The 25,385-nt window shown below is 45.4% G+C and overlaps 2 protein-coding genes across 7 annotated transcripts in view; one reads left to right on the forward strand and one right to left on the reverse strand.

The window, feature by feature from the left end:
* Positions 1-506: 506 nt before the first annotated feature.
* On the reverse strand, positions 507-14,354 carry Dio1 (iodothyronine deiodinase 1). Its single transcript, XM_042669689.1, has 4 exons — positions 13,965-14,354; positions 5,771-5,914; positions 4,595-4,794; positions 507-1,695 (listed from the first exon to the last, which is right to left on the reverse strand). Exons 1-4 carry the CDS (start codon positions 14,299-14,301, stop codon positions 1,627-1,629), a joined length of 750 nt encoding a protein of 249 aa, XP_042525623.1. The 5' UTR covers positions 14,302-14,354; the 3' UTR covers positions 507-1,626.
* Positions 6,443-25,385, forward strand: part of Yipf1 (Yip1 domain family member 1) — a 52,293-nt gene continuing 33,350 nt past the window's right edge. For 4 of the 6 annotated variants that reach the window (XR_006145855.1, XM_042669687.1, XM_042669684.1 and 1 more), the window contains exons 1-3: positions 18,885-18,972; positions 19,541-19,618; positions 23,740-23,900. Coding sequence is in view for 5 of the 6 variants with exons in the window: in XM_042669687.1 (XP_042525621.1) it covers positions 19,588-19,618; positions 23,740-23,900 (192 nt within the window). In the remaining variant the exon portion in view is untranslated. Of the gene's footprint in view, positions 6,456-18,884; positions 18,995-19,540; positions 19,619-23,739; positions 23,901-25,385 lie in introns of those variants that run through there. The other 2 variants (XM_042669686.1, XM_042669685.1) reach the window with 2 other exon arrangements.

The following is a 25,385-nucleotide window of genomic DNA, read 5'->3' on the forward strand; positions in this document are numbered from 1 at the left end:
TCATCTCTAAAATTAGGATAATAATCTCTCTGGGATAAGAAATTTAGTGAGAACACATCTGTAAGTACCTGTGCATGGTAGATGATTAATAGTAGCAATTTTTAAAAAAGTAAAATTTTAGAGTTGTTGTGATGTATTCCTGTAGTCCCAGGCTTACAGATTGCACCCTGGATTATGTAGATTAATCTTGTCCTCCCCAAAAAGTGAAATGGCAACATTAAATTATTAACACTGTAGCAAAGAATGCAGAGCATAGTTTTAAGCTAGCAAAATGTCTCTCAAGTTCATTCTTTTGTCATGTGAAGGTAGTTTGGTTTCAGTGTGGAAAATCATTTCCCTCTAGCAGGATTTCACAAGACAATACCACATTTGTCACATGGCACATAGAGAAATGGAATCCCTTTAGCAAGAGAAATTTTAGCTTATCAATTACATTTGGAGATGATAAAACATAGATCATCCTGACACAAATTGGAAAAGCAAATGTAAAGATCACACATCCAAAATAGCTAGATATATTTTAATGGTTCAATATTAACTTGTTTGCATCTTAAAACATTTTTAAAAAAAATCAAGTCACAGCCGTGTGTACTTTAGGCTGTGGCCATCATAAACAAATATGAAAAGAAGCAGAGTTAAAATAGATGAATACCAATGATTATCCATAAGTCTGATATAACCTAACACAAATGACCACTAAGAGACTTGTGAAGAAACAAGTGAAACAGAATTTCAAACCTGAGCTTCTGCATAACTGAATGACAGTTTTTGCTGATCAATGCCTGCTGTCCAATTGGTCAAGGTTATAATGCTTTGGGGAAACCAAAAATAATCCTTTCTTCAAAATGAGTGGGAACAGTGGAAGATTCCAGCTTATCAAAGAGCCAGATTTCTGTGAAATATATTCAAAGATGGTAAGGTGAGTATTCTCTTCCTGGTATTATTGGAGAAGTGTTACCATGGAAACCTGCCCCAGCACTACCACCACTGACCTATTTTAATCTTTCAGCAAGGAAAGGGTTACTGTCTTTTTCTCCTACCAGCTCCTCTCCCAATTTCTCTTCTCTAACAACTAGAATTCTTTTAGCGCTTGATGCTAAAAACCAATTTGTATCCTTTTAAAAAATTATTACTCTGGGGTTTGATCTCGGGGCCTTTCACCAGTTAGGCAGGGACCATAGAACTGGAGCCACATCTACATCCCCATCTTAGTGATCAATTCTATGAATAGTGGACTTGGTCAGATGAATTTACTTAACACAAGGGATGCCATAATAAACTGCTTGGTATCAGAATGGCTAGAGAGATATCACACTTGGATATGCCAGTGGGGTATCATTGCTCTCTTATTTGAAGACATTGTGCAATGAATGTGGTGGGTACAGTGTGAAGTTAGACATTCTTTAACAGTACACTTACATGAACAGCCTAAGCATTGCTTCATTTTTGGGTTATAACAATTTGTCCTGATTGGTCACTCTGACCTGCATTTCCTAGCTGGGCGTTGTTTGCTAGTGGTTCAGCTGGGAACTCAAGTTGAAGATAAAAATGCATCTGGGCTGGGAGAAGAGCCAAGCCTGGAAAAATCCTCCTGTTTGCTACCTAGAACTGGAGGATCTGTCCAGATTAGGTGCAGAGCTTTTCCAGAACAGCACGAACTTCTTCTGGATTGTAGTTCCAAGGGCCAGGTTTTCCCTGCAAGAGAAATGAATCAGGCATTCCCTGAGTTCCACCTTGCAGGGAATATGTGGGTCTAGAGCTCTGATGTGAGATGGGGTGGTGGTATCTATGCAGGAATTATTAGTACTGCACAGACAGTGTCAGATGCAATGTGAGGTGGATCTGATTACCCAACGATACCAGAGAGTGGCACCAACATTCATCCAGAGGACTAGGCAGAGAAGTAGAAGGAAAACTCAGGGAGGCAAAGGGACAAAGTTTCAGGAGCAAAGGATCTATGTAAGTAAGATTTCCTTCCATCATCAGACCTTCCGACCTGCCTCATTCTCTCCAGCCCTCCCATAGAGTTCTGCCCATTCTACACAGGAACGACCTTCACTTATCCAATCCTCTGCACTAGATCAGTTCTCTTTGGGCCCCTAGCACAACTCCCAATGATCTCCTATCTTCAGTCCCTACCTACTCTAGTCCATTCTTCACCCAGTAGTCAATATTCTTTCTGTAGTACAAATCTGATGGTGCTTTTTCTCCTCACGGTCCTCCTAGTCCTCTTCTTTGCCCCAAGACGAAAGCTAAAGTCTTTGGTTAAGAACCAGAGCCTTTGCTGGGCACCAGTGCACCAGTGGCTCACTCCTGTAATCCTAGCTACTCAGGAAACTGGAAATGGTGCTGTGGCTCAAGTGGTAGAGCACTCACCTTGAGCTGAAGAGCTCAGGGACAGTGCCCCCCATGACCGACAAAACAAAACAAAAAAAAAACAAGAGCCCTGAAACCCAAATGCCCCCAATTCCCTATCCACTTCCTTCTCTAACATACCTCAGTGCCTTGCCCACCCTTTTCCCTATTTGTGCAATGATTTTTCCTCCCCATACAACTCCTTATGGTTTAAGACCCAACTAGGCTTGCTACATCCTCTGAAAAGCCTATTCTTCCACAGGAGTGGGGAAATGTGGTTGGAGAACCAAGTTCATTCTGATGCCTCACATGTTTTCATTTACACATTGTCTGTGGCTGCTTCTTTTGGTTGTTTCTTTTGTTGTTGTTATTGTTTGTTTTTATCGGTCAATAAGAGCCCAGAGCCTCATGTGTGCTAGGCAAACACTATCACTGAGCCCCAGAATTGAAAAGTTGGGGAATCCCAGGGTTATTTGGCTTACAAAGTCAAAAATATCTATCACCTGATCCTTCATAGAAAAGGCTTTTTGGGGGAAGGGGGAGGGGAGGCTTGTCGGTCGTGGGGCTTGAGCACTGGGTTTGGGCACTGTCCCTGAGCTCTTCAGCTGAAGGTGAATGCTCTACCACTTGAGCCACAGCACCATTTCTGATTTTCTGGTTGTTAATTGGAAATAAGAGTCTCATGGATTTTCCTGCCTTGGGCTGACTTCGAACCTCAATCCTCAGATCTCAGCCTCCTGGGTAGCTAGGATTACATGTGTGAGTCACTGGTGTCCAGCTTGAAAAGGTTGTTGACTCCTGCTCTGGAGTCCCATGCCACATGGGACATTGCATTAGTGCTGATATCTGGGGCTTCTTTATAGTCTGGGAAGACCACTAGGATCTTGAAGTAACATAGGAGTCAATTGAGTTAATTTGTGTATGTCTGGTACTTGCATGTCAGTCATGGGGCTTGAACTCTGGGCCTGGATGCTGTTCCTGAGCTCTTCAGCTCAAGGCTAGCACTCTACCACTTGAGCCACAGTGCCACTTCTGGCTTTTTCTGTTTATGTGGTGCTAAGGAATCGAACCCAGGGCCTCATGCATGCAAGGCAAGCACTCTACCACTGAGCCACCTTCCCAGCCCAAGGCGTTCTTTATTTGACCTGCATAGGTAGGGCCAGCCTGGCCTATAGGTCAGAGAGCATCTGGCAGTTGGGTTTCATTTGTCTCCAAGGTTTGAAATCCCTGTGAAACTTAATGTCCCGGATCAGAAGCTGTGCTTGCTTCCTTTATTCTCACTAGGCCGAAACCTTGAGAGACAGTAGCCATCAGGAAGCCTAGGCTATTGAGTCAAGCTCCCATGTCTCATCCTTACATCAGCATTTCTCACTCTTAGTGTAGAGGGCTCACTCTCCTTGACCTCCTACACCCAGGGTCAGACCTGCCTCAGCAATGATGGCTTCAGAGCCCTCCATTCTCTGTTGTACCCCTTCCAGGAGATTTAGAATGGAAATCAAAGCCTTGCCTAGTAATCTGGGGCAAGTCAGTTTAGTCAGTTCCCCTCTCTGATCGTCATTTATAAAATGGGAACATGTTCTTGCTTCCCTTCCCTTTTTTTCTTCCTTTCTTCCTTTCCCTCCCTCTCTCGCTCCTTCCCTCCCTTCCTTCCTTCCCCCTCCCTGCCCCCTGCTTTGTGTACAAGTATTGGGACTTGAATTGAGGGCCTCCATGTTCTCTTGGCTTTTTCCACTCAAGACTCACACCTCTATTTCCACAAACAACGTTTTCTTTTCTTTCTTCTTTTTCTTTTGTCTGTTGTGGGGCTTGAACTCTGGGCCTGGGCACTGTCCCTCAGCTCTTCAGCTCAAGGCTAGTGTTCTACCACTTGAGCCACAGTGCCACTTCCTGCCTTTTCTGCTTATGTGGCACTGAGGAATCTAATCCAGGGCCTCATGCATACAAGGCAAGCGCTCTACCACTGAGCCACCTACCCAGCCCCCAAAACAGCATTTTCTATCTCTCATAAAACCAAACCATCTGGCTTCTGAAGGCAGATAGGAGGTTGCAGCTATGGTGTAACTGCTAAGGATTTTCATGTGCATCATTTCATCTCTGCAATTTCATATTGCAGAAGAGCTAAAGGGGTGAATAGGTTGCTGTGTTCACGTGGAAAGCAGTGATTTGAATCCAGGTCTCCCTGAAACAAAGCCCTCTTTTGGTATTGTCTTTCCAGAGCCCTTTGCCCCAAGGTCACCACCTTATAGAGAATCCTGCCCTCCTGGAGTACATAGAGCCTCTCTGGCAGGGCTGCATAGAGCTGGCTGCTCTGGTTCTCCATTGTGTCCACCACCACAGGGCATTGAGGCTTCTGGTCCAGTAGCAGCTGGGCTGCCTGCAGGCGGTCCTGGAGGTTCCGGTGATGGCTGATGTTCACATTGTTCTTAAAAGCCCAACCATCTACAAGAGAAATATTAGTCCCCAGACTCCATAGGCATGGTCCACACTTCCTGCAGACTAAATGTCACCTGCTTTTAACATAATATCCCACATAGAGTGCCCTTGGCCATGATTAGACCCAGTTTCCCACTAAAGATAGGTGACAATGTTGCAGAGAAAATTACTGATTGATCTAGAACTGAAGCACTAGGCTTCTGACTACAGGCCTTAGCTCTTCAGTGTGAGATAGTCTGAGACATAGTGCTTCTTGATCTTTAGTACACATGAATCTCTCAAGGACTTTGTAGATTTTGGGGTTTTTTGGGGGGGAAGTGGGGAGGACTCAGGGCCTGGGTTCTGTCCCTTCATGTTTTCACTCAAGGATAACACTACCATTTAAGCCACAGCTCCATTTCTGGCTTTCTGCTGGTTAATTACAGATAAGAGTCATACATACTTTACGGCCCAGGCTGGCTTCGAACCATGATCCTCATATCTTAGCCTTCTGAGTAGCTAGGATTATATGCATGAACCATGGGTGTCAGGCTAAAGGAACATTCTTTGTCCAGCTCCCAGAATGGCAAGGCTGTTGGTGCCTGCATTGCACTTTGACAGACAAGAGTCTAGAGCAGTGGTTATCCAGGTGTGTATTCCCCAGACTAGCTGTGCAACACCACTTAGGAGTTTCTTAGTAATGTCGATTCTTAGGCCCCAACCTGTACTGACCAGGAATAAAGCCCAGCAATCTGTGTTCAACAGCCTTCCAATTGATTCTAATACTGAAGTTTTAAGGACTTTTAATGTTTTAAGGGCTATTCCTTAATTACAGCAATCTTTTAAAAATACAAATCAGACCTTATTACTCTCCTTAAATCTTTCAGCTCTTTTCCTCTTTCCTCCTCTTCTGGCCTCTCCACCCAGTCTTGAAATGGGGCTTGGGGAAAGGGAAGAGAGAAAAGAGAGTGAAAAAAGGAAGAGGTAGGTAATCTTTCTGTACCTGATGCATGTGCTTCTTCAATGTAAATGATGAGGAAATCGGCTGTGGAATGAAAGTCTTCTACAAGTCTCTTGAATTGGTCGAATTTGAAAAGAAATGAAGGTCAGGTGCAACTACCAAAGTTCAGTACCAGTGGCCTATTGCCTAAACAGAAAAGAAGCCATCATAAATGTAGAATCTGTTCTCAGTTTTCTTTTGCATGTACCATCTTCTCTCCTACTTCACAATTCTGTTCCCTTTACTGCCCCTCCAGGATGGGGCCTGGACCTAGTGGCACTGGTTTGTGCCTCTCTAAAATAAGAGTTTTATAAGATACCTCAGTGGACCACCTGCAGATGTGCGTGGTAGTCCTAATAATGAGAGAAGCTTCATGCATGTGCGTGTGTGCGTGTGTGCATGTGTGTATGTGTGTGTGTGTGTGTGTGCTAAAATGGCATGCATATACAGCTTCCCTCTCTCTCCAGCCACCAGAGCAAGGTATGACGCCCCAGCCAGGAGCATAGAAGCTGAACCAGACTTTCCCCCTTCCTATTTACCTCAACCCCAAGGGTACTGCAGTTTCCTCTTTGGGGTCATGCTTGACACTGTGATGGAAGAGGAGAGGAAAAGTTTCTCTCGCTGGGTGCTGGTGGCTCATGCCTGTAATCCTAATGACTCAGGAGGCTGAGATTTGAATCCAGCCCAGGTAGGAAAGTCTATGAGACTCTTTTCTCTAATTAACCACTTAAAAACTGGAAGTGGTGCTGTGGCTCAAAGTGGTAGAATGCTTGCTTTGAGAAAAACAAAACAAAACAAAACAGGCCAGGGACAGTGCCCGGGGCTCTTAGTTCAAGCCCCAAAAATGTCAAAGAAAAAAGTTTCTCCTAAGTCACTACTGTATCACTTGGCAAATTACATCACTGCTATTCCAGGTAGAGACAGTTACTTCCATGCGCTGCCATGAGATGTCAGGGGATGCCCATACCTGCCCCTGAGCTGCCCATGCTGGGGCCAGACCCTCTCTGTGACCAGGAAGTGATAGCAGTTCATTGGGTGGAAGCAGAAAGAAGGAACATCCAGAGCTGGGACAGTGGACCTTGCAAAATATGCCTCAGAGGTACAGGAAGGTCTGGAAAACAGGACCTGTGTGAATCAAGGCTCTGAGTCCCCCTGGCAACCTCTGTTGTTCCTTTGGGCTTCACTAACAAAATGCAGACCCAAAGATGAAATGAAGAATTTCAAGATAGCTTTTTGCAGAGCATAAATCTGCAAGTGTGAGGCCTTTCTGAGCGTGGGGTCCTGTGTGAGTCAGGAACTCATGCCTATAGGTCAGAGTCATCTATAATTCCCCAACTTGGACTAGGACAACACCCCAGAGCTAGAGCCAGGGCCAGGGCCAAAACACCGCTAAACCTTTTGTGTGTGTGTGTGTGTGTGTGTGTGTGTATGTGATGGGGCCTGAACTCAGGCTGAGCACTGTCCCTCAGCTCTTCAGCTCAAGGCTAGGACTCTACCACTTGAGCCACAGCGACGCTTCCAGCCTTTTCAGCTTACATCGTACTAAGGAATCGAACCCAGGGCCTCATGCATGCAAGGCAAGCACTCTACCACTGAGCCACCTTCCCAGCCCCTGCTAAACCTTTATCACATCTATTGTGGTAAGAGCTGGTCCTGTATTGTGCTATAGCCTTAAGGTTCTCCACCCCTCCCACCCCCACTCCCAACCTCCAATCCTGTGTTCACTGCCCCTTGAGGGCAGGGCCTCATTCATACTTCTCCCATTTGTATCCCAGATCTTGAGCATGCGCACGTTCACTCTTCAAGCATTTGTTCAGCACTTATAATGGGCAAAGATACGTGCCACACACTGGGGATTCCGTGGGAAAGGTGGCCAGCAAGCCTCTGCCTGCATGTAGTTTCAGGTCTGATTAGTGGGGAGTCAGGCAAAAAAAGCAAATAAGCACATAAGTGAAGCAATTTCAAATGTGATAAGTGTTGTGAAAGAGACTATAAAGAAGTGCCCTACTTCAGACCTCTCCCCAGAGAGGGCCTCTGGGGAGCTGCCATTTAACCTGAGAAGCGAAGGAATAGAAAGACCAACTATGGGGAAAGGATAAAGGGCTTTCCAGGCAAAGGGACTCAATGTTCAAAGTCCTCCAGGACAGACAGGGCCGAGTTTGTTCAAGGACTCACAAGATCACTGGCTGGAACCAGAAGGAAAAGCAGCCATAATAGAGACCTCAGTGAAGAATTTCAATTTTTTGTCTTAAAAGCCTGGGCTGGCTTCAAACTACAACCATCAGATCTTAACCTCCCAAGTAGCAAGGATTACAGGCATGAGCCACTGGTGTCTGGCAAGAATTTCAATTTTATTCCGGCTATATTGGGAGATATCATGGAGATATCATGGCTATATCATGGAGATATAAAGCAAGGGTAGTGGATTTTTGCTGCCTTAATCCTTAACCTATTTTGTATACTATTGAGGGGAGAAGGTGCCCAGCCGGGTTCTGTGGAAGACAGAAGGGCCCAGGTCTGCTGTCTGACCATAGCAGCCAAGCCACAGGCACTAACACCCAGGGCTGATTAGACCTTCCCACCAAGGTGTTTGATTGTGCAGAAGCAAGGAGAAAGAAGCACTTAGGGAGCATTGAGAAGTACTTCAAGGGACCGGGGAGCCATCACTAGCGGTAGACCAGGAGAAGCAGTATAATAGATGGGACTGCTATAATTTGTGTGTGTGTGTGTGTGTGTGTGTGTGTGTGTGTGTGTGTGTTTGTGTGTAAGTGCTTGCTTGATGTACATGTGTGCTGATCCTGGGGCTTGAACTCAGGGCCTGGGTGCTATCCCTAAGCTTCTTTTGCTCAAGGCTATCACTCAACCATTGAACTAGAGTGCCACTTCCAGCTTTTTCTAAGTAGTTTATTGGAGACATGAGTCTCAGGGCCTTTCCTGCCCAGGCTGGCTTTGAACCATGATCCTCAGATTTCAGTACGGCTTTGCTGTGATTAATTGATTAGTTACATATCTTCCTTGTTCTAAAAGGATTCGAAGCAGCTTGTGCACATAATAAAATATACAACAGAATAGAGGGGCGGGGGGGAGGAACCCTTGTCTCTCTGGAAGGCGTAAAACAGGAAAGGAGAATAGAACATAATAAATATAAGTCTTACGTATTTATTAAAACTGAGTTATGTATTTTGTTCTGAGTTTTCTGGTGGCCAAGTAAAAGGAGAAACACAATTATATATTCCTAGTATTAAAGTCTACAGTATAAGGAGAAGGTAGATTGATTTCTCTAGAGACACAAAGCTCTCCTTATCTTTGGCTCACAGATTGTTTTCATAGGAGGCTCTCAGAGGCTCTGAGTGGGCCTCAGTCCCTGTGGGTTGCCTGCATGATTATTCCTCACCCATGTGACAGGGAGGTATCAGCAGGAAAGGATCTTAGGTCAGTCATGGCCAAGTGGTGGGTCAGTGGACTGCAATGACCCCAGGGAGTCATTTAGGGTAAGATAAGTGACTAAGGTTCTGGTCTAGCTCAAAATATTAGCTGTCTGGAATTTTGTTTTCAATGGGCCAAAAAAAAAAATCAACACCCACAGATTGGGACACTCTGGAAGGGACAGAGCCACTTGTTTAATTATTTATATTGTGGTTGACACAGTGATTGATATTGAGGGCAAAGTTCAAACTTAGTTCTCTGCTTCTCAGACAGCAGAGAGAGGAAAGATGGGTAGCTGGCATTACGCCCAGGTCCACAGGCCACAGGGCAGAGAACACCATTTTGAGAATGTTAGGTAAGGATCTCAGGTCAAGTCCAACTCTGTTTTATAAACAGGAAAACAGGTTTGTAGTAGAGGTGGACTTGGACTCACCCCAAAGACTCCTAGGCCAGTAAATTAACTCCACACCAAGTTCTCTCAGCAGAAAACCCCATGCATAATTACAAGCTAATTCCTCATTCCATTTGGAGAAATTTGAGATTTCAAATGGGGACTGAAATTTATTTTCTGACTCTTGGAAAATAAATAATCTATAACTAGTCTTCTCACACAACATGATAGTTAGTCAAAGCTTGTGTGTGTGTGTGTGTGTGTGTGTGTGTGTGTGTGTGTGTGTGTTTGTGTGTGTCCAAGAGTGTGTGAGCACAATGTGCATGTGCTTACACTTGTACAGGGTACCACAGAGGATAGAAGATGGCTGTGAGTTTCTCTGAGCCCCTTCTACAAGACAGAGAGTACACCAGCACAAGTTCTAGTTCGGTCTCAACTAAGAAATCTGAACAAGTCATTTATTACATTGGGTCTTTGTATCTGTGAAACAGGGGAATTGCTTTTGGTTAGTCATAAAGAGTTTTCCAGGTCTCCCAATCTGTGGCTCTACATTCACAGTTCATGCTCAAAGTATACAACAGAGCATTTTAATGGCCTACTAGGTGTCTGAAACAGTTACAGGGTATCTTTCTTACAGGCAGAACTGATCATGTTAACTCTGTACTTGAAAACCAAGCATCTCAGATATGTCTGCAGGTAAGACACATCAGGCCTCCAAGTTCTGGTCCCTGCTGGTGGTCAACCTCATCTTTCATCCCTTCTTGTCCTTTGTACCCCACTTCTGCCAAGCTTAAGGATGTCCTTCCCCTTTCCTGCCCTGTTCTTAGAGCTGTCCCTAGAGATTCAGCTCATGGTCCTGTTCTCCAGGCAGCCTTCCAGCAGCGACCTCCTAACCCCATCTGTGAGATGACCCTGTGCTTGCCTTGCCTGCATCTCTCATGTCTGAGTCTGTGGTCTGACAGGACATAGGTCAGTGGTGTTACTACCACTGCCTATTATTTCAGAGGATTCGGAGTCTAAGTGTAGAATGCCAACTCCATTTTATAAAGGAGTTTTCCTTTTTGTCTGTCATTCTCCTCTCATCCTTTGGTCTCAACTGCAGTAGCAGGGCCCAGAGACAACCCGAGACCTTTCTCCACTGAAGGTAGACAGTTAAATACTGTAAGACAATTCTGTGAATTGGCCCTGAGGCAAGTTAGCTTTCAAGGGAAAGCTAATGGGAAATGATCTTTCTTTCTTTTCTTTCTTTCTTTCTTTCTCTCTCTCTCTCTCTCTCTCTGTCGCCCCCCTTGGTTGGTATCCAGCAAATTGGTCTGTCCTATTACAGTGCCTGGTAATGGTAAAATTAGTGGTTATTCCTCGTTGTCAGTGCTTGCTTGGTATGAATGTTTGTTGAGTAAGTTGAGGTCTTATTTTGGGGGCATTATGGCTTAAATTCATAAAAAAAGAATAAAAGAAAAAGGAAGGAAGGAAGCCAGCACTAGTAGCTTGTGCCTGTATCTAGCTATTCATGAGGCTGAAATCTGAAGGATCTTGATTCAAGGTCAGCTCAGGCAGAAAACTTTGCTAGCTTCCATCTCCAAAATAACCAGCAAAAAGCAGGTCTGGAGGCATGGTTCAAATGATAAAGAGACAGTCTAACAAGCACAAGGCCTTGAGTTCAAACCCCTGTGCCAAAAAAAAAAAGGAAAAGAACGAAACTATTAGTGCTCCCTTTGATTAAAACACTTCCCTCCGTGTGTGTGTGTGTGTGCGCGCGCGCGCACGCGTGTGCGCATGCACCAGTAGTATGGCTTGAACTCAAGATCTAGGCTGTCCCTTTTTGTTCAAGGACAGTGCTCTACCACTTCTGGCTTTTTGCTGGTTAATTGTAGATAAGAGTCTCAAGGACTTTTCTACCCAGGGTGGCTTCAATCCTCAGGTCTCAGCTTCTTGAATAGCTAGGATTACAGGCATGAGCCACTGGTGCCCAGCAACACTCCCCCATCTTAAGCTACAAAAGTCATTCTTTCTTCAAAGCTTAGTTCCAAAGACACTTCCTCTAGGAAGCCTTCCAAGTCCAGCAGCAGAGAAAAGTCAAACCTTCCTACTGTCTCCATTTCACAGAACTATAAAGATTTGTTTATTACATATACCTGTTCTGTAGAGACATAATGTCCTTGCCCCAAGAGCAGGAGAAGCAGTAGACCAGTAGATGGGACTGAGAGAGACTAGATGGCAACTTAAACTGCTATAATTTGTGTGTGTCTGTGTGTGTGCACGTGCTTGCTGTGTGTGCATGTGTATGTGCGCATGCACGCGTGCGCATTTTCTACGGGTCTGTATTACTAGAGGTGTTAATGCCAGTCAAAAAGCATTGAAAAGCCAGGTGCTGGTGGCTCTCACCTATAATCCTAGCTACTCAGGAGGCTGAGATCTGAGGATTGTGGTTCAAAGCCAGCCCAGGCAAGAAAGTCTGTGAGATTCTTATCTCTAATAAACTACTCAGAAAACCAGAAGTGGACAGTGGCTCAAGTGGTAGAGCACTAGCCTTGAGCTGAAGAGCTGAGGGACAGCGTTCAGGCCCAGAATTCAAGCCCCATGACTGACAAAAAAAAAAAAAAAAAGCATTGAAAACACAAAAGTAAAAGTCCTCTCTCTGGATCTGACCTGGCCACTCACTGGCTCTGTTCCCTTGTCCTTATTTCACTCCTTTCGAAAATGAGAGGATTGACTGACTAGGTTAATCCTTCCCAAAGGGTGCTTTTTGGAATCAGTTCAATGATCATAGGCATTTCCATTGGTGGAAAGTTGGGTTTATGTCTTAGAAAAACAGTCAGCAATATGTTGATGTATTAAATGTTTAAATGTATTAAATGTTTCATGCATTTGCTTTATTGTTTTAAATACCAGTCCTGGGCTTGAACTCAGGGCCTAGGAACTGCCTCTGACCTTTTTTACTCGTTAGGCTTCTTACATTTGAGCCAAAGCTCCACTTCTGGTCTTTTGGTGGTTAATTGAAGAGAAGAGTCTCACGGACTTTCCTGCCTAGGCTGGCTTTGTACCATGATCCTCAGATCTCAGCCTCCTGAGTAGCTAGGATTACAGGTATGAACCACCAGCACCAGGCTCATGTGTTTTCTTTTAAGAGTCAGAGCTTCTCAGAGTCTTTTTTTTTTTTTTTTTTGTGAAATATTGGGGCTTGAACTCAGGGTCTCAAGCCCTCACTTGCCTCCCCCTACCATACCTTACTGGTACTCTAGCACTTGAGTCACATCTCCATTTCTAGCTTTTTCTTGTTAATTGGAGATAAAAAGTCTTTTGGATTTGTCTGCCTCTGCTGGCTTCAAACTTCTATCCTCAGATCTCAGCCTCCTGAGAACAGGGAGCTTAGGTATCCAGGTGCTGGTTCTGAGGAAAGGCATATGAGGAGAGGTGTGGGCAGGGAGGCATGGCCCCAACTAACAGCGTTAGCCCAACTAACAGTGTCCAGAAAGCTGGACCCTGGCCCGTGAGGGTGTGTGGATGGCTGGCATGGAGAACATTCCAGAAGGACATTCACGTATCAGTGAAGTCACAGAGAAGGCAAAGCACAAGAGATGGACAAGGCCCCACAGTTTATCTCCAGAAAGTGAGTGTGAGGAGCGCTCAGAAGTGATAGTGGTGAGAAAAGTTGGAGCCTAGCTGGGCGCTGGTGGCTCACGCCTGTCATCCTAGCTACTCAGGAGGCTGAGATCTGAGGATTGCAGTTCAAATCCAGCCCAGGCAGGAAAGTCTGTAAGACTCTTATCTGCAATTAACCAGGAAGGAAGAGAGAAAGAGAGAGACAGAGAGACAGAGACAGACAGAGATCTTCAACAAGTATATACTGAGTGATTACTATCTGCCAACAGAAGGCAGGGCACAATAATTGTGAAGAGTTATAATGTCAACCTCCACAGAGTTTGAAAACTAATGAAGGCAACCCCTAAGTCAAATACCCACCACCCAATTACAAACCACAATGACCTGAATAAAGTAAATTTTGAGATGTTAATCAGAATAGAAGAGGGGCAATCTGAGTTAGAGAAACTAGAGTTGGCTTTGAGCAGCACTCTGAAGGATGAGATGGGAGGGTTTCGCCAAGCAGAGATGGGCATGAGGTGCCCTGGAAGAAGGTCTTCATTATAAGACCAGCATTGAGGGCTAGAAGCCAGAGTGGATGACTTGTGATCTGACTGTCTAGGAAAGTGGTTATGCCCTCAGAGGAACAGAACTGGAGAATATTTCATTTCTTGATCAGGAAGAAGAAAAGAATCCCCCAAAGGAGCAGAGGAAGAAAATTCAACACCTTCCAAGCCACCTCTCCATCCCCTGCACTGCCCTTTCTCAAGCCCCCTGAGGACATAGTGGCCTCCTGACCTTGCATGAAGTCCCAAATGCTGCACCTCTGTCCTGAGAGGCTGATCACTGAGCAGTTTGGAGCCAGACCTCCATACATAGCCTTGTCTTCCAGTCTCTGCCACCGGACCTTCAGGACGAACCAGAAGTACTGTGTGCTAAAGAAAGTCGGGACCCAGTTGTCTGGGGAGAAGCGAGGATTCCTGGTCATGCCGGTCTTCTGGCCCATGGCCAGGATGTGCTTCTTGACCCTCTCTGGAAAAAGGATCATTAGCATTTTGCCCATGGCCACCTCTACAACCACCTGCAAGAATATCCAGAGCCGCTTCAGCCACAGTGCTTGCTGGGACAGTCCCATCTCTGAGCAACCAGCACTGCCTCTGAGGCTGATGGACCCAGAGGCTGCAGCCAAGCAAGACACAACACTGGGCGGAGCTGAACAAAGGTACAGAGTAGGAAGAGCCAATCCCTGACCAGAGGAAGGAGCCAGGATGGAAGGTGTTTGCTTTGCTGTCAATAAAATGGAAAATCCCTAGCCATCTGCACAAATGTTTACTCTAAATTGTTATCATTTCAGATCAGTTGTCTTTGCTTTTGAGAGATCCTTGGATTGGGACAATCCAGATCTTAATTTTCCCTCTGCTTAACTTGAATACTTGGACCCCGTACAGCTAAAGGCACCCTGTTAAGTCATAATGAAAACTATTGTTCTGTACAATTAATATATGCTAATAAAAGAATGGAAAAGATTTGTTTCAGGCTGGGTACCAGTGGCTCATGCCTGTAAATCCTAGCTACTCAGGAGGCTGAGATCTGAGGATCACGATTTGAAGCCCACCCATGTGGAAATGTCTGTGAGACTCATCTCCAATTAACCAGCAAATACCCCCTCACCCCCCCTCGCCCCCGCCTAGAAATAGAAGTGTGACACAATTGGTAGAGCACTAGCCTTGAGTGAAAAAGCCAAGCAACAAGAGTATGAGGCCCTAAATTCAAGCCGCAGAATCAGTGTGTACATGTGCATAGGCGCATGTATGTGTGCACACGCACACAGAGATCGGTTTCAAGTGAATAGATTGTAACTATGGTTATTCTTCTACTAAAGAAAGATGGGTTTTACCCTCACAGCTTCCCAATGATGGGTATTTGTGGAGGACAAGTCCGCACCAGAGTTTATGAATCTGGGTCCTTCCAGGCTGGTACAGGGATGGGGCCATCCCCAGGGAAATCTGAGGCCTGCCCCTCCACTTAGCACTGGAGTGGAGTAAGTAAAACACTTCCAGTCCTCCGGGAGGCCATAGTTGAGTGCTGGGAAGAGAAAGTTCACAGAAAATTGCTGTGTAGTCTACTTCATACAGAGTCAGAGGGTTTGTGGGTATGACGGGAGCATGGGGAAGAGGCAGCTGATTCTCTTCAGAGAGGTCTAAAGGACTTCAAAGTGAGGACAGTGATCCTAGTGGAAGGAACCCCATGGCCAAAGGCCTAGAAGCCAGAGAGCATGACTCAAAGAAGCTCAAAGTTGGAAAGTGTTTTAAAATACATCTAAAACCACTTCCTTTTTTTAAACTAGGGGGAGTAGAGTTGAGAGGGGAGAGGTAGAGATGGTGGGAGATTGAAGCCCAGAAAGGGAAAGTGTCCTGACTAAAGCCAGTTGCAGTGTTAAATAATCTCTAGGTATTAATTCACTCCCTCCTAGGTTATTTCTATGCCCAAATACTTATCATGTGTCAGTAAGGATAGAAGGGAAAAGATGACATGAAAAGCTGGCCACCACTACAAAAAGTTGTCAACTTTGGCTCTGGTGTCCAGTTACTGCCTTTACTACATTAGTTTCATGTAGGAAGGAAGACATAGAATAAACTCCCAAAGATACTTTATCTCAGATCTCACATGCTCAAACTGTTTCTTTCCTTACTCTCTTGCTGAAAGCATGAGGGAATTGTCCCTCTAGTCATAACTGTGAGAATCTGGAGGTAAATTTCATCAAAGTGTGGGTACATTTCCCTAACACTGGGCTTCCCTAATGCTGGGCTCCCAACCCTCAGATTTGACTGCAACCAGAGCCTTCACCAAGTTGTCAGCTTCAGCTGAGCTTTTCATATTTAGCTCTGGTTCTTGCAGAGGCTTCTGCTCATGGTTCTTTGCTACACGAAGCTATGAATTCTGACTGTAGCCACATGGCATTGGTTCTCATTGTCAATCTGGATACTCACCTAAACATTAGTGTATAGGTTTCTATTGGTGGTTGACAACATAGGCTTGGCAAACAGTCTGATGTGGCTAGTATTCAGACTTCAACACCTTTGGCCTAAGAGTCTCACCATACAATACTTGATTATCATAAACCATTGGTATGGTCCCAAGGTCTTAGGTAAATAAGTGTGTGTGTGTCCCAGACTTGGGGCTTGAATTCAGGACCTGGGTACTGTCTCTGAGCTTTTGTGCTTAAGGCTAGCGCTCTACCACTTGAGCCATAGCACCACTTCTGTTTAATTTGGCGGGGGTGGGGGGGTGAGAAGGTGCTTAATTGGACATGAGTCTCATAGGCTTTGCTGCTTAGGCTGGCTTTGAACCATGTCCCTCAGATCTCAGCATCCTGAGTAGCTAGGATTACAGGCATGAGTCACCAGTGCCCAGCAATTTTTTCTACTTTTGAAGCTCACTCAGGTTATGCCTGCTGAAGCTGGAAGAAGAGAGGTGGTGGTGATATTGAAAATAAATTTTTAGACACCAAGCTCCAAGAGTCTCACACTAGGTCCAGTCACTTACCCCATATGTCAAATAAAGAGACTTGGGAAATGAAAAAGGAGATTAATTGCTGGGCGCTGGTGGTTCATGCCTGTAATCCTAGCTACTCAGGAGGCTGAGACTTGAGGATTATAGTTCAAAGCCAGCTCAGACAGGAAAGTCTGTGAGACTCTTATCTCCAATTAACCACCAGAAAACTGGAAGTGGTGCTGTGACTCAAGTGGTAGAGGGCTCACCTTGAACTGAAGAGCTGAGGGACAGCGTCCAGGCTCAGAGTTCAAGCCCCACGACTGACAAAAAAAAAAGAAAAGAGAAAAAAAGGTTAATTAAATTTTGAAAGAGGATAATTTTTTTCATCTAGAATAATTTAACTTAATTACTAAGCTTTATCCATGATGAACATGGACCATTTATCTTTTTTCTGCTTTAATGTATTTAAGTAAAATCAATTTGTAACTTTATAATAAACATAAAGAAGATTTATTACATGACAGCCTTGGGAAGGCAGCACTTCTGTACATCTTTAGCTATCTTCTGGGATGCCTTGGCCTCAGGTTAAATAAGTAGATCTAGGGGGCAGGAGGTCAGAAAGATATGCATTGTTAAGACTTTCCCAAAATCACAGGTATGGCTTAATTGACCATGGGCTTCAGTTTTTGTCTCTGAAGGCATAAAAGGAGGTCTATAATTTTTTACTGCTCTTGTCAAGATGATAAGAAGGAATTGCCTGTTTGAGGGGCAGTTTGCCTTTTGTCACAAGATGCTTACTGGTGAATCCTCTTTCCTGGAGATCAGGATGGTTGTAAAGTCACTGTAGCAGGGAATGGTGCAAATCAAAGAACACAGATGCAAAGTGTATGTATGAGGGAGGGGGGACTGGCTGCCCAGCTTTTAGTTAATTTGCCAGCCCAGGAAAAGCAGCAGGGGAGGTAAAGACAAAATGGCACATAAGAGGTGTGTGAGACAGTGGCACGTTTCATTTTGTGATGGAGAGTCATTCCTGGTACATACTCCAGCAAAAGTGCCCTGCTCATATTTTTAGCTTCAGCTTTGTACAGTGAAGATTGTATCCTTAAGCTTGCAGGATTGGGCTGAGAATTAGAGCTCATACAAGACAAGGCCAGTTTAAAAATACATTAATAATATGTTAATAAATAATAATGTGATGATATCTAATTGCTCACCAGTCATATGGCAACAATTAGTGATCATTAACTTACAGTCTTTGCATTTGGCCACAAGGCTCATAGTGGGATCCCAGAGGCAACTAACCATTATTATTTCTGGTCTCTGCCCTCAAAGCCTCACAGGCTGGCAAAGATGGACAAAAGGTAATTCTGGTAAATATTGCTTCCTAGGTGACTATGGAAGCAAAGGCCCTGGAAGGTGAAGGCAGTCACCTCATAGGAAGAGGAAATGATCCCTAAATTCTGGAGGGTTACCTAGGCACTACAGGGGCAGGAGGTAGGCTGAAACTCTCTTGTGTCGGGTCCTGATATAAACCACCTAGGGGCCCAGGTGCCTGGGGTGACAGATGAGTGAGGCCCATTCTGTACAGGCCCCTTCCCTAGCCTGGCCCCTAAGCTCTGCCCTATAAGGGCTATAAAGCAAGAACAAGGCTCTCTGGGGATGCTCAAACATCATCCTACCCCGGCTCTCTCATTTCACACACTTAGATTGTAATTGCCAACATCACTTCCTCAGATTTTTATAGCCAAAGAATTGGATGATCTAATTTTAATGGTCACGGTCATATTATACTGTCCTACTTAGTATTTCCAGAGGAGGTATATAAATCACCTGGAGCCAGTGGCTCACGCCTGAAATCCTAGCTACTCAGGAGGCTGAGATCTGAGGATCACAGCTCAAGCCAGCCCAGGCGGGGAAAGTCTGTGAGACGTTAATTTCCAATTAATCACCCCCAAAGCGGGAACTGGAGTTGTGGCTCAAGTGGTTGAGCACCAGCCTTGAGTGGAAAAAGCTGAGAGATACAAACGAACAGTCGGACAACCGTGCACCTCGGGAAGGGAGGTCGGGGCCTAGCCGCTCCGCGGTGCCTGTCTCTTTAAGAACCAGCGACTCACCCCCGGGAGGGGTCGGGAAGAGGTCCGGCTAAGCGCACTCGCGGCTTGGGACGGTCTCTGGATGCTGCGGCCACTTTAAGAGGGCGGGGTTCCTCCCGGAGGAGGCGGAGAAGTTCCGCCCCCCCGGATCTCCGGCTTCCGGCAACTGCACGGAACCTGAAGCCGAGGGGGAGCCGCGCAGGCCCGGGCGGCGCCAGGTGAGGCGGCCGAGCGCGTGAGGTGGGTTCGGGCCCGAGGAGGGGAGGGTCTCGCGCCGGCCTGGGCCGCTGCCGCTCAGCCTCTCCCCCGCCCCTCATGGCTGTGCGCCGAACGCCTAAGGTGCCCCGCTCGCCTTTCACGGGCCAGACCGTCACGCACCCATTTTACAGATGCGGAAGCCGAGGCCCGCGCTGCGCGCGCACGGCCGCGAAGCCACGGAACCCGGCGCAGGTCCGTCTGACCCGAGAGCCTGTGCCCTAACCGTGGCCGGGCTCCTGGCAGATCGCCTCCTCCCCGTCCTCATTCTCCCTTCACCAAGCTGCAACGAGTCCACACACAGGGACCCGTGGGAGACGACACGGAACCGCTGGACCTCCTCTGCGGGGTTCACGCCCTTCGCACGGTGCTGCCGACAGCTGATGCTCGGTGGTGCTCTTCCTGGAAACCTAGCAAACCCCCTGAGAAAGGAGGCAAGGGAAAGCAGTACCCTTTCTAATGCCGAAATACGATGTATCTGCGGGTATCTTATGCTCTTAGCCTAAGTTGTATTCCTTTGTCTCCCTGTAGACCTCTGGATATTTTTCTTCCTCAAAATTGGAAGATCCACCAGCTGAATGGCAGCTGCAGATGACTTGCAGTTTGAAGGTACAGCAGTGGGGCATTGACCTCTATCTTTATGGTCACTATTTCTACAGCCATAGAAAGAAACAGATTTTCATTGCTGTTCTGCCTCTATATTGAAGTATATTAAAGATGTGGTAGCACCTGCCTGTAATCTCCAGTTGGCTGTCCCCCCCTGACAAAGTTAGTGAGATCCTAACTACATTGGAAGGCTGGTGATGTGGCCCAAGTGGTAGAGAACCCACCTAGTAAGCACATTAAAAAAAAACAAAAAAACCCCTCAATACTGGGGGCTGGGAAGGTGGCTCAGTGGTAGAGCACTTGCCTTGCATGCCTGAGGCCCTGGGTTCAATTCCTCAGCACCACATAAGCAAAAAGAAAAAAGCCGGAAGTGGCGCTGTGGCTCAAGTGGTAGAGCGCTAGCCTTGAGCTGAAGAGCTGAGGGACAGTGCCCAGGCCCAGAGTTCAGGCCCCACAACCGGACCCCAAAAAACAACAAAAAAAAAACTCAATACTAATATAAACAGGTAGATAATAAAATCAGAAAAAATAAACAAATAGGCTATAGAGCACCTATCTAGCATGTTCAAAGCCTTCAATCTCCAGTATCCCACACAAAATAATTGCAGACATTTTGATAAAGGCTGTTGGCCACACCAAGGTTTTTCCAGTTTCTTCACAACTGACGCTTCAGATTGGGATGGTTCCCTAATGTTTTATAAAATCTTACACAGCATTCACTATCTCAGATATTTTCTAAGTGACTTACAAATAATAACTCACTTAATCTTTATATCCTTCAAGCTATAAATTAGTTATTCTCCCTGTTTTAAGAATGGGGAAATCACCCAGGTGCTTGTGACTCAGGTCTGTAATTCTAGCTACTCAGGAGGCTGAGGATTGTGATGCAAAGCCAGCCTGGGCAGAAAGTCCATGAGACTCTTATCTCCAATTAAGTACACACAAAAAAAACCAGAAGTGGAGCTGTGCTAGGGCACTTGTCTTGAGCAGAAGAGTTTTGGGACAGCACTCAGGTCCTGAGTTCAAACTACAGGTTCACTACCAAAAAAAAAGAAAAAAGAAAGAAAGAAAAAAGTTAGGCATCAGTGGTTCACATGTATAATCCTAGCTACTCAGGAGGCTGAGATCTGAGGATTTTGATTAGAAGACAGCTCAGGAAGACAAATCTTTGAGAGACTTATCCCCACCAGCAGAAAATTGAGCTGGTGGATGGCTCAAGTGATAAAGTACTAGCTGTGAGTGAAAAAGCCAAGTGAGAATGTGCCCAGGCCCAGAGTTGAGTTCAAGGCCCAGACATGAGTTCAAGTCTTGGCGCGTGCACGCATGCACATGCACATGCACACACACACACACACACTTACACCTGGGGAAGCTGATTTGCCTAAAGATCAGTTAGTAACTGTATTTGAACCTAGGCATTCATAGCCTCATAGACTCTCTTACTGTTTGAGGAAGAGACAGGAATTTTAAAGAGAAATGTCTTCTTTGGCAAATACCACATTTACCTTTGCTGCCTCCATGTTTAAGGATATCATCTCTTTTTGTCTCAATTTTAGCCTTATCTTTCTTCTGATTCCTTTCCTCCTGCCTTGCCTCTCTCCAGTCTACTTTACAGCTAGAGTAGGCTTCCCTAGCTCCCCCACCTCCCCAGTGTTGGGGATTAAAACAGGCCTGGCTTATGCTAGGCAAGCACTCTACCACTGAGCTATACCTCCACGAACCATCTTCCTCTGCTCAGATTTTATCTTTGGCTATACTTGTCGTCTTCTTCCACAGCCACACTTTTTATCTTATTGTTATTATAAAGGTGGTATATAAAGGAGTTACAGTTACATAAGTCAGGTAAAGAGTACATTTCTTTTTGGACAGTATCACTCCTTCCCTCCCTCTCTCCCAGTTTTCCCTTCCCAACAGTTCATTTTCAACATAGTGTCTAGTGAATACCACTGCTGCATTTGTTCATCCTTGTTCCTCCACTTCTGTACCTCCCTTAACTAAGTGATTTTTTTTTCCAGTCCTGGGACTTGAACTCAGGGCCTGGGCACTGTTCCTGAGCTTCTTTTGCTCAAGGCTAGCACTCTACCTCTTGAGCCACAGCACCACTTCCAACTTTTTCTGTTGATGTGGTACTAAGGAGTCGGGAGTCGAACCCAGGCTTCATGCATGCTAGGCAAACACTCTACCACTAAGCCATATTCCCAGCCCTGACTAAGTGATTTTTTTATTCATTGTTTCTACTTTTTTGCCTTTATATTTTCTATATTAATCACATAGATATTAGGAAAAAAATTTTGTGCCCATCTGGGGCTTGAACTCAAGATCTGGGCATTGCTCAAGGCTGGCCCTCTACTACTTGAACCACAGCTCCACTTCTGGCATTTTGGTACTTAATTGGAGATGAGCCTCATAGACTTTCCTGCCTAGGCTAGTTTTGAACCATGATCCTCAGATGTAAGCCTTCTGAGTAGCTAGGTTTATGGGTGTGAATAGGTATGAGCTACCAGTACCTGGCTCCATTAAAACTTTCTTGAACTTGAATGAGATTTAGAGTGGTCTACTCTATTAAGGACTTGACTTAGGTATTAGGTACTATATCTAACTCTCCTGGCATCTTTATTTTTACTTTTTTTTTGTTTGTTTTTGTTTTGGTTGGTTGTGGGGCTTGAACTCAGGATCTGGGCATTGTTCCTGAGCTCTTTTTGCTCAAGGCTAGTGATCTATCACTTTGAGTCACAGTCCTACTTGTGGTTTTCTGGTGGTTAATTGGAGATAAAAATCTCACAGGCTTTCTTGCCAGGGCTGGCTTTGAACTGTTGTCCACAGGTCTCAGCCTCTTGAGTAGCTAGGATTATAGGTATGAGTCTTTAGCACCTTGCTCCCAGCATCTTTAAAACAAACATTATTCTGTCTATTGTAGGATGATACCTGAGGTTCAAGAGGTCAAGTTACCCACTAAGGCTCATGTAGTCAGTGAATAGCTGAGTTAGGACTAAAATCCCAGTCTACTTCCAAATTCTGTTTTTTATCTTCGATATCACTTAATTCTGTCAGATTGATTTTTTTTTTTGGGGGGGGTCCTGGTTGTGGGGCCTGAACTCTGGGCTTGGGCGCTGTCCCTCAGCTCTTCAGCTCAAGGCTAGAGCTCCACCACTTGAGCCACAGCGCCACTTCTGGCTTTTTTCTTTTGCTTATGTGGTGTGAGGAATCAAACCCAGGGCCTCAGGCATGCAAGGCAAGCGCTCTACCACTGAGCCAACCTCCCAGCCCCTGTCAGATTGATTTCTAGAAGACATTTTTCTCTTTTCCTCTTTCTTCCTTTTTATTTTATTTATTTATTTTTGTGCCAGTCTGGAGCTTGAACTCAGAGCCTAGGTACTGGTCTGTGCCTCTTTTGCTCAAGGCTAGCATTCTACCACGTAAGCCACAGTGCTACTTCTGTTTTTTTGTTTATGTGGTATTGAGGAATCAAACCCAAGGCTTCATGTGTGCTAGGCAAGCACTCTACCACTAAGCCACATTCTCAGCCCCTCTTTCTTTTTAAATTGAGACAGGGTCTTGCTTTGTAGCATAGGACATCCTTGTTTATCTTTACTAGAGGTCTGTAACAAAGCTGGGGCTATAAAGCTTCTCTTTCAATAAAAAGCATTGCTCCAGGGGGGAAACTGGGGAAAGCGGAGGAAGTGGTGACATTTTCCAAAAAGAATTTTGTTCATTACCTGTTTTATGGAAATGTAACCCCTCTGACAACTTTTTTTTGTTGTTTGTTTTGTTTTGTTTTGGTAGTGGAGCTTAAACTCAGGGCCTGGGTGCTGTCGCTCAGCTCCTCAGCCCAAGGCTAGTGCTCTACCTCTTGAGCCACAGTACCACTTCCCGTGTTCTGGTGGTTAACTAGAGATAAGAGTTTCATGGACATTCCTGCCTGGGCTGGCTTTGAATGTGATCCTCAGATCTCAGCCTCCTGAGTAGCTAGGATTACTAGCTACTGAACCACTGGCACTTGGCTACAATTCTTAATAATAACAATAAAATTACAAATATATACATACATATGTATATACATATAGATACATATATAGCATTTCTCTGTGAAAGTCTCTTGGTCTTTGTGCTCTGCTTGATTTCAGAATTTGGTGATCCATCCACTTCTCTAGCAGCAAACTCAGATGCCACAATAAGCATTGAGGATCCTGGCGAAACCCCCAAGCACAAGTCAGGACCCCCAAGAAGCTCTAGGAGGGAAGAGGATGATGAGTTGCTGGGAAATGATGACTCTGACAAAACTGAGGTTTGAACTGACCTTTGACTTTTCCCTCCCCCTTTTTATTTCAGGCTTGTTCCTGCGTTTATTCACTGACTTGTATATGCAGGTACAGTGCCAGACAGTGGTGCCACAAAGGCAGATGACCCATGGCCTCAGCTTGGTGGAGAAATAGACCATTACTGTCCATGGAAGTGCGTATGGAGGGGGGAAGATGGGTGACAGGGGCAGGGAGAAGAGTTAGGAAAGGCTTCCTGGAGGCAGTGGCACCTGAATGAATCTGCTGGCAGGGGAGGAGTAGCCAGAGGAAGAAGTGGGGCAAAGATGATACAGGCAAGGGAATGTATTACTGAAGTCATTGGCATGAAAAAGCATGGTGTGGGCAAAGGATGTCCACCACCTTTACTCATAGTGGAGAAAAATACAGGCAAAGACAGGAGAGAAGGCTGCACAGCTAGGCCAGACCTCAACCCAATGAGTATGAATTGCATTCTGAACATAATTAGGATGTGTCAAAAGGTTTAAGCACTATGACTAGATGTGATATGTTCAATAATAATTAAGATATGGAAACCTTAAGTATAAATTGGATGGGCTGGGAAGTTGGCTCAGTGGTAGAGCGCTTGCCTTGCATACCTGAGGCCCTGGGTTCTATTCCTCAGCACCACATGAGCAAAAAGAAAAAAGCCGGAAGTGGCGCTGTGGCTCAAGTGGTAGAGCGCTAGCCTTGAGCTGAAGAGCTGAGGGACAGCGCCCAGGCCCAGAGTTCAGGCCCCACGACCGGACCCAAAAAAAAAAAGTATAAATTGGAGGCAGAAAGAGAGGAGGCTGGAAAGGCAGGTAAGAGGCAGGTGGTTTGACTAGAAGTGATAAAGCGTGCATGGGGCAGGGGGAACTTGCTTACATGTAATTACTTTAGGTCCATCTGCCAGTCTCGCCTTAGGTCCTGTTGTTCCTCAAAATAAGTGCTGAAGTTTATGCTAAATTACCTTTATATGCAAAAATTTAAGCCTGGATTCAGTGCCTCAGGCCTATGATTCTAGCTACTCAGGAATCTAAGGTCAAGAGGATTGAGGTTTGAGGCTGGCCAGACAGAAAAATCTGAAGAGACTCCATCTCCAACAACCAGTAAAAAGAAGTCTGGGAATTTGACTCAAGTGGTAAAGTACCAGCTGAACAAGCAAGCCCAACAAGTACTAGACTTTGAGTTCTAACTGCAGTATTGGCAAAACAAAACATCTTCAGACTTATGAGTCTCTTATCTTGAATCCTGGTCCTGGCTGCAGTAAGACAGTCCTAAGAAGGGTACTTTTATAAACAGAGTTCTAGGCCAAAGGTTTAGCTCCAAGGGTTCCAACATGTCCAGCCCAGCCATTTGCCTCAGTATGCGAATTAAAGAGACCAATTAAAGAGCCAGGTGCAGTGGCTCATGTTGGTAATATCAGCTACTTAGCAAGATGGTGGTCTAAGGCTGGACTCAGCTATGGCTGGGGACTCTTACATAGCTCAAGT

The sequence above is a fragment of the Dipodomys spectabilis genome, unplaced genomic scaffold (genome assembly GCF_019054845.1).
Source record: "Dipodomys spectabilis isolate Male_0828 unplaced genomic scaffold, ASM1905484v1 ptg000504l, whole genome shotgun sequence".
Lineage (NCBI taxonomy): Eukaryota > Metazoa > Chordata > Mammalia > Rodentia > Heteromyidae > Dipodomys > Dipodomys spectabilis.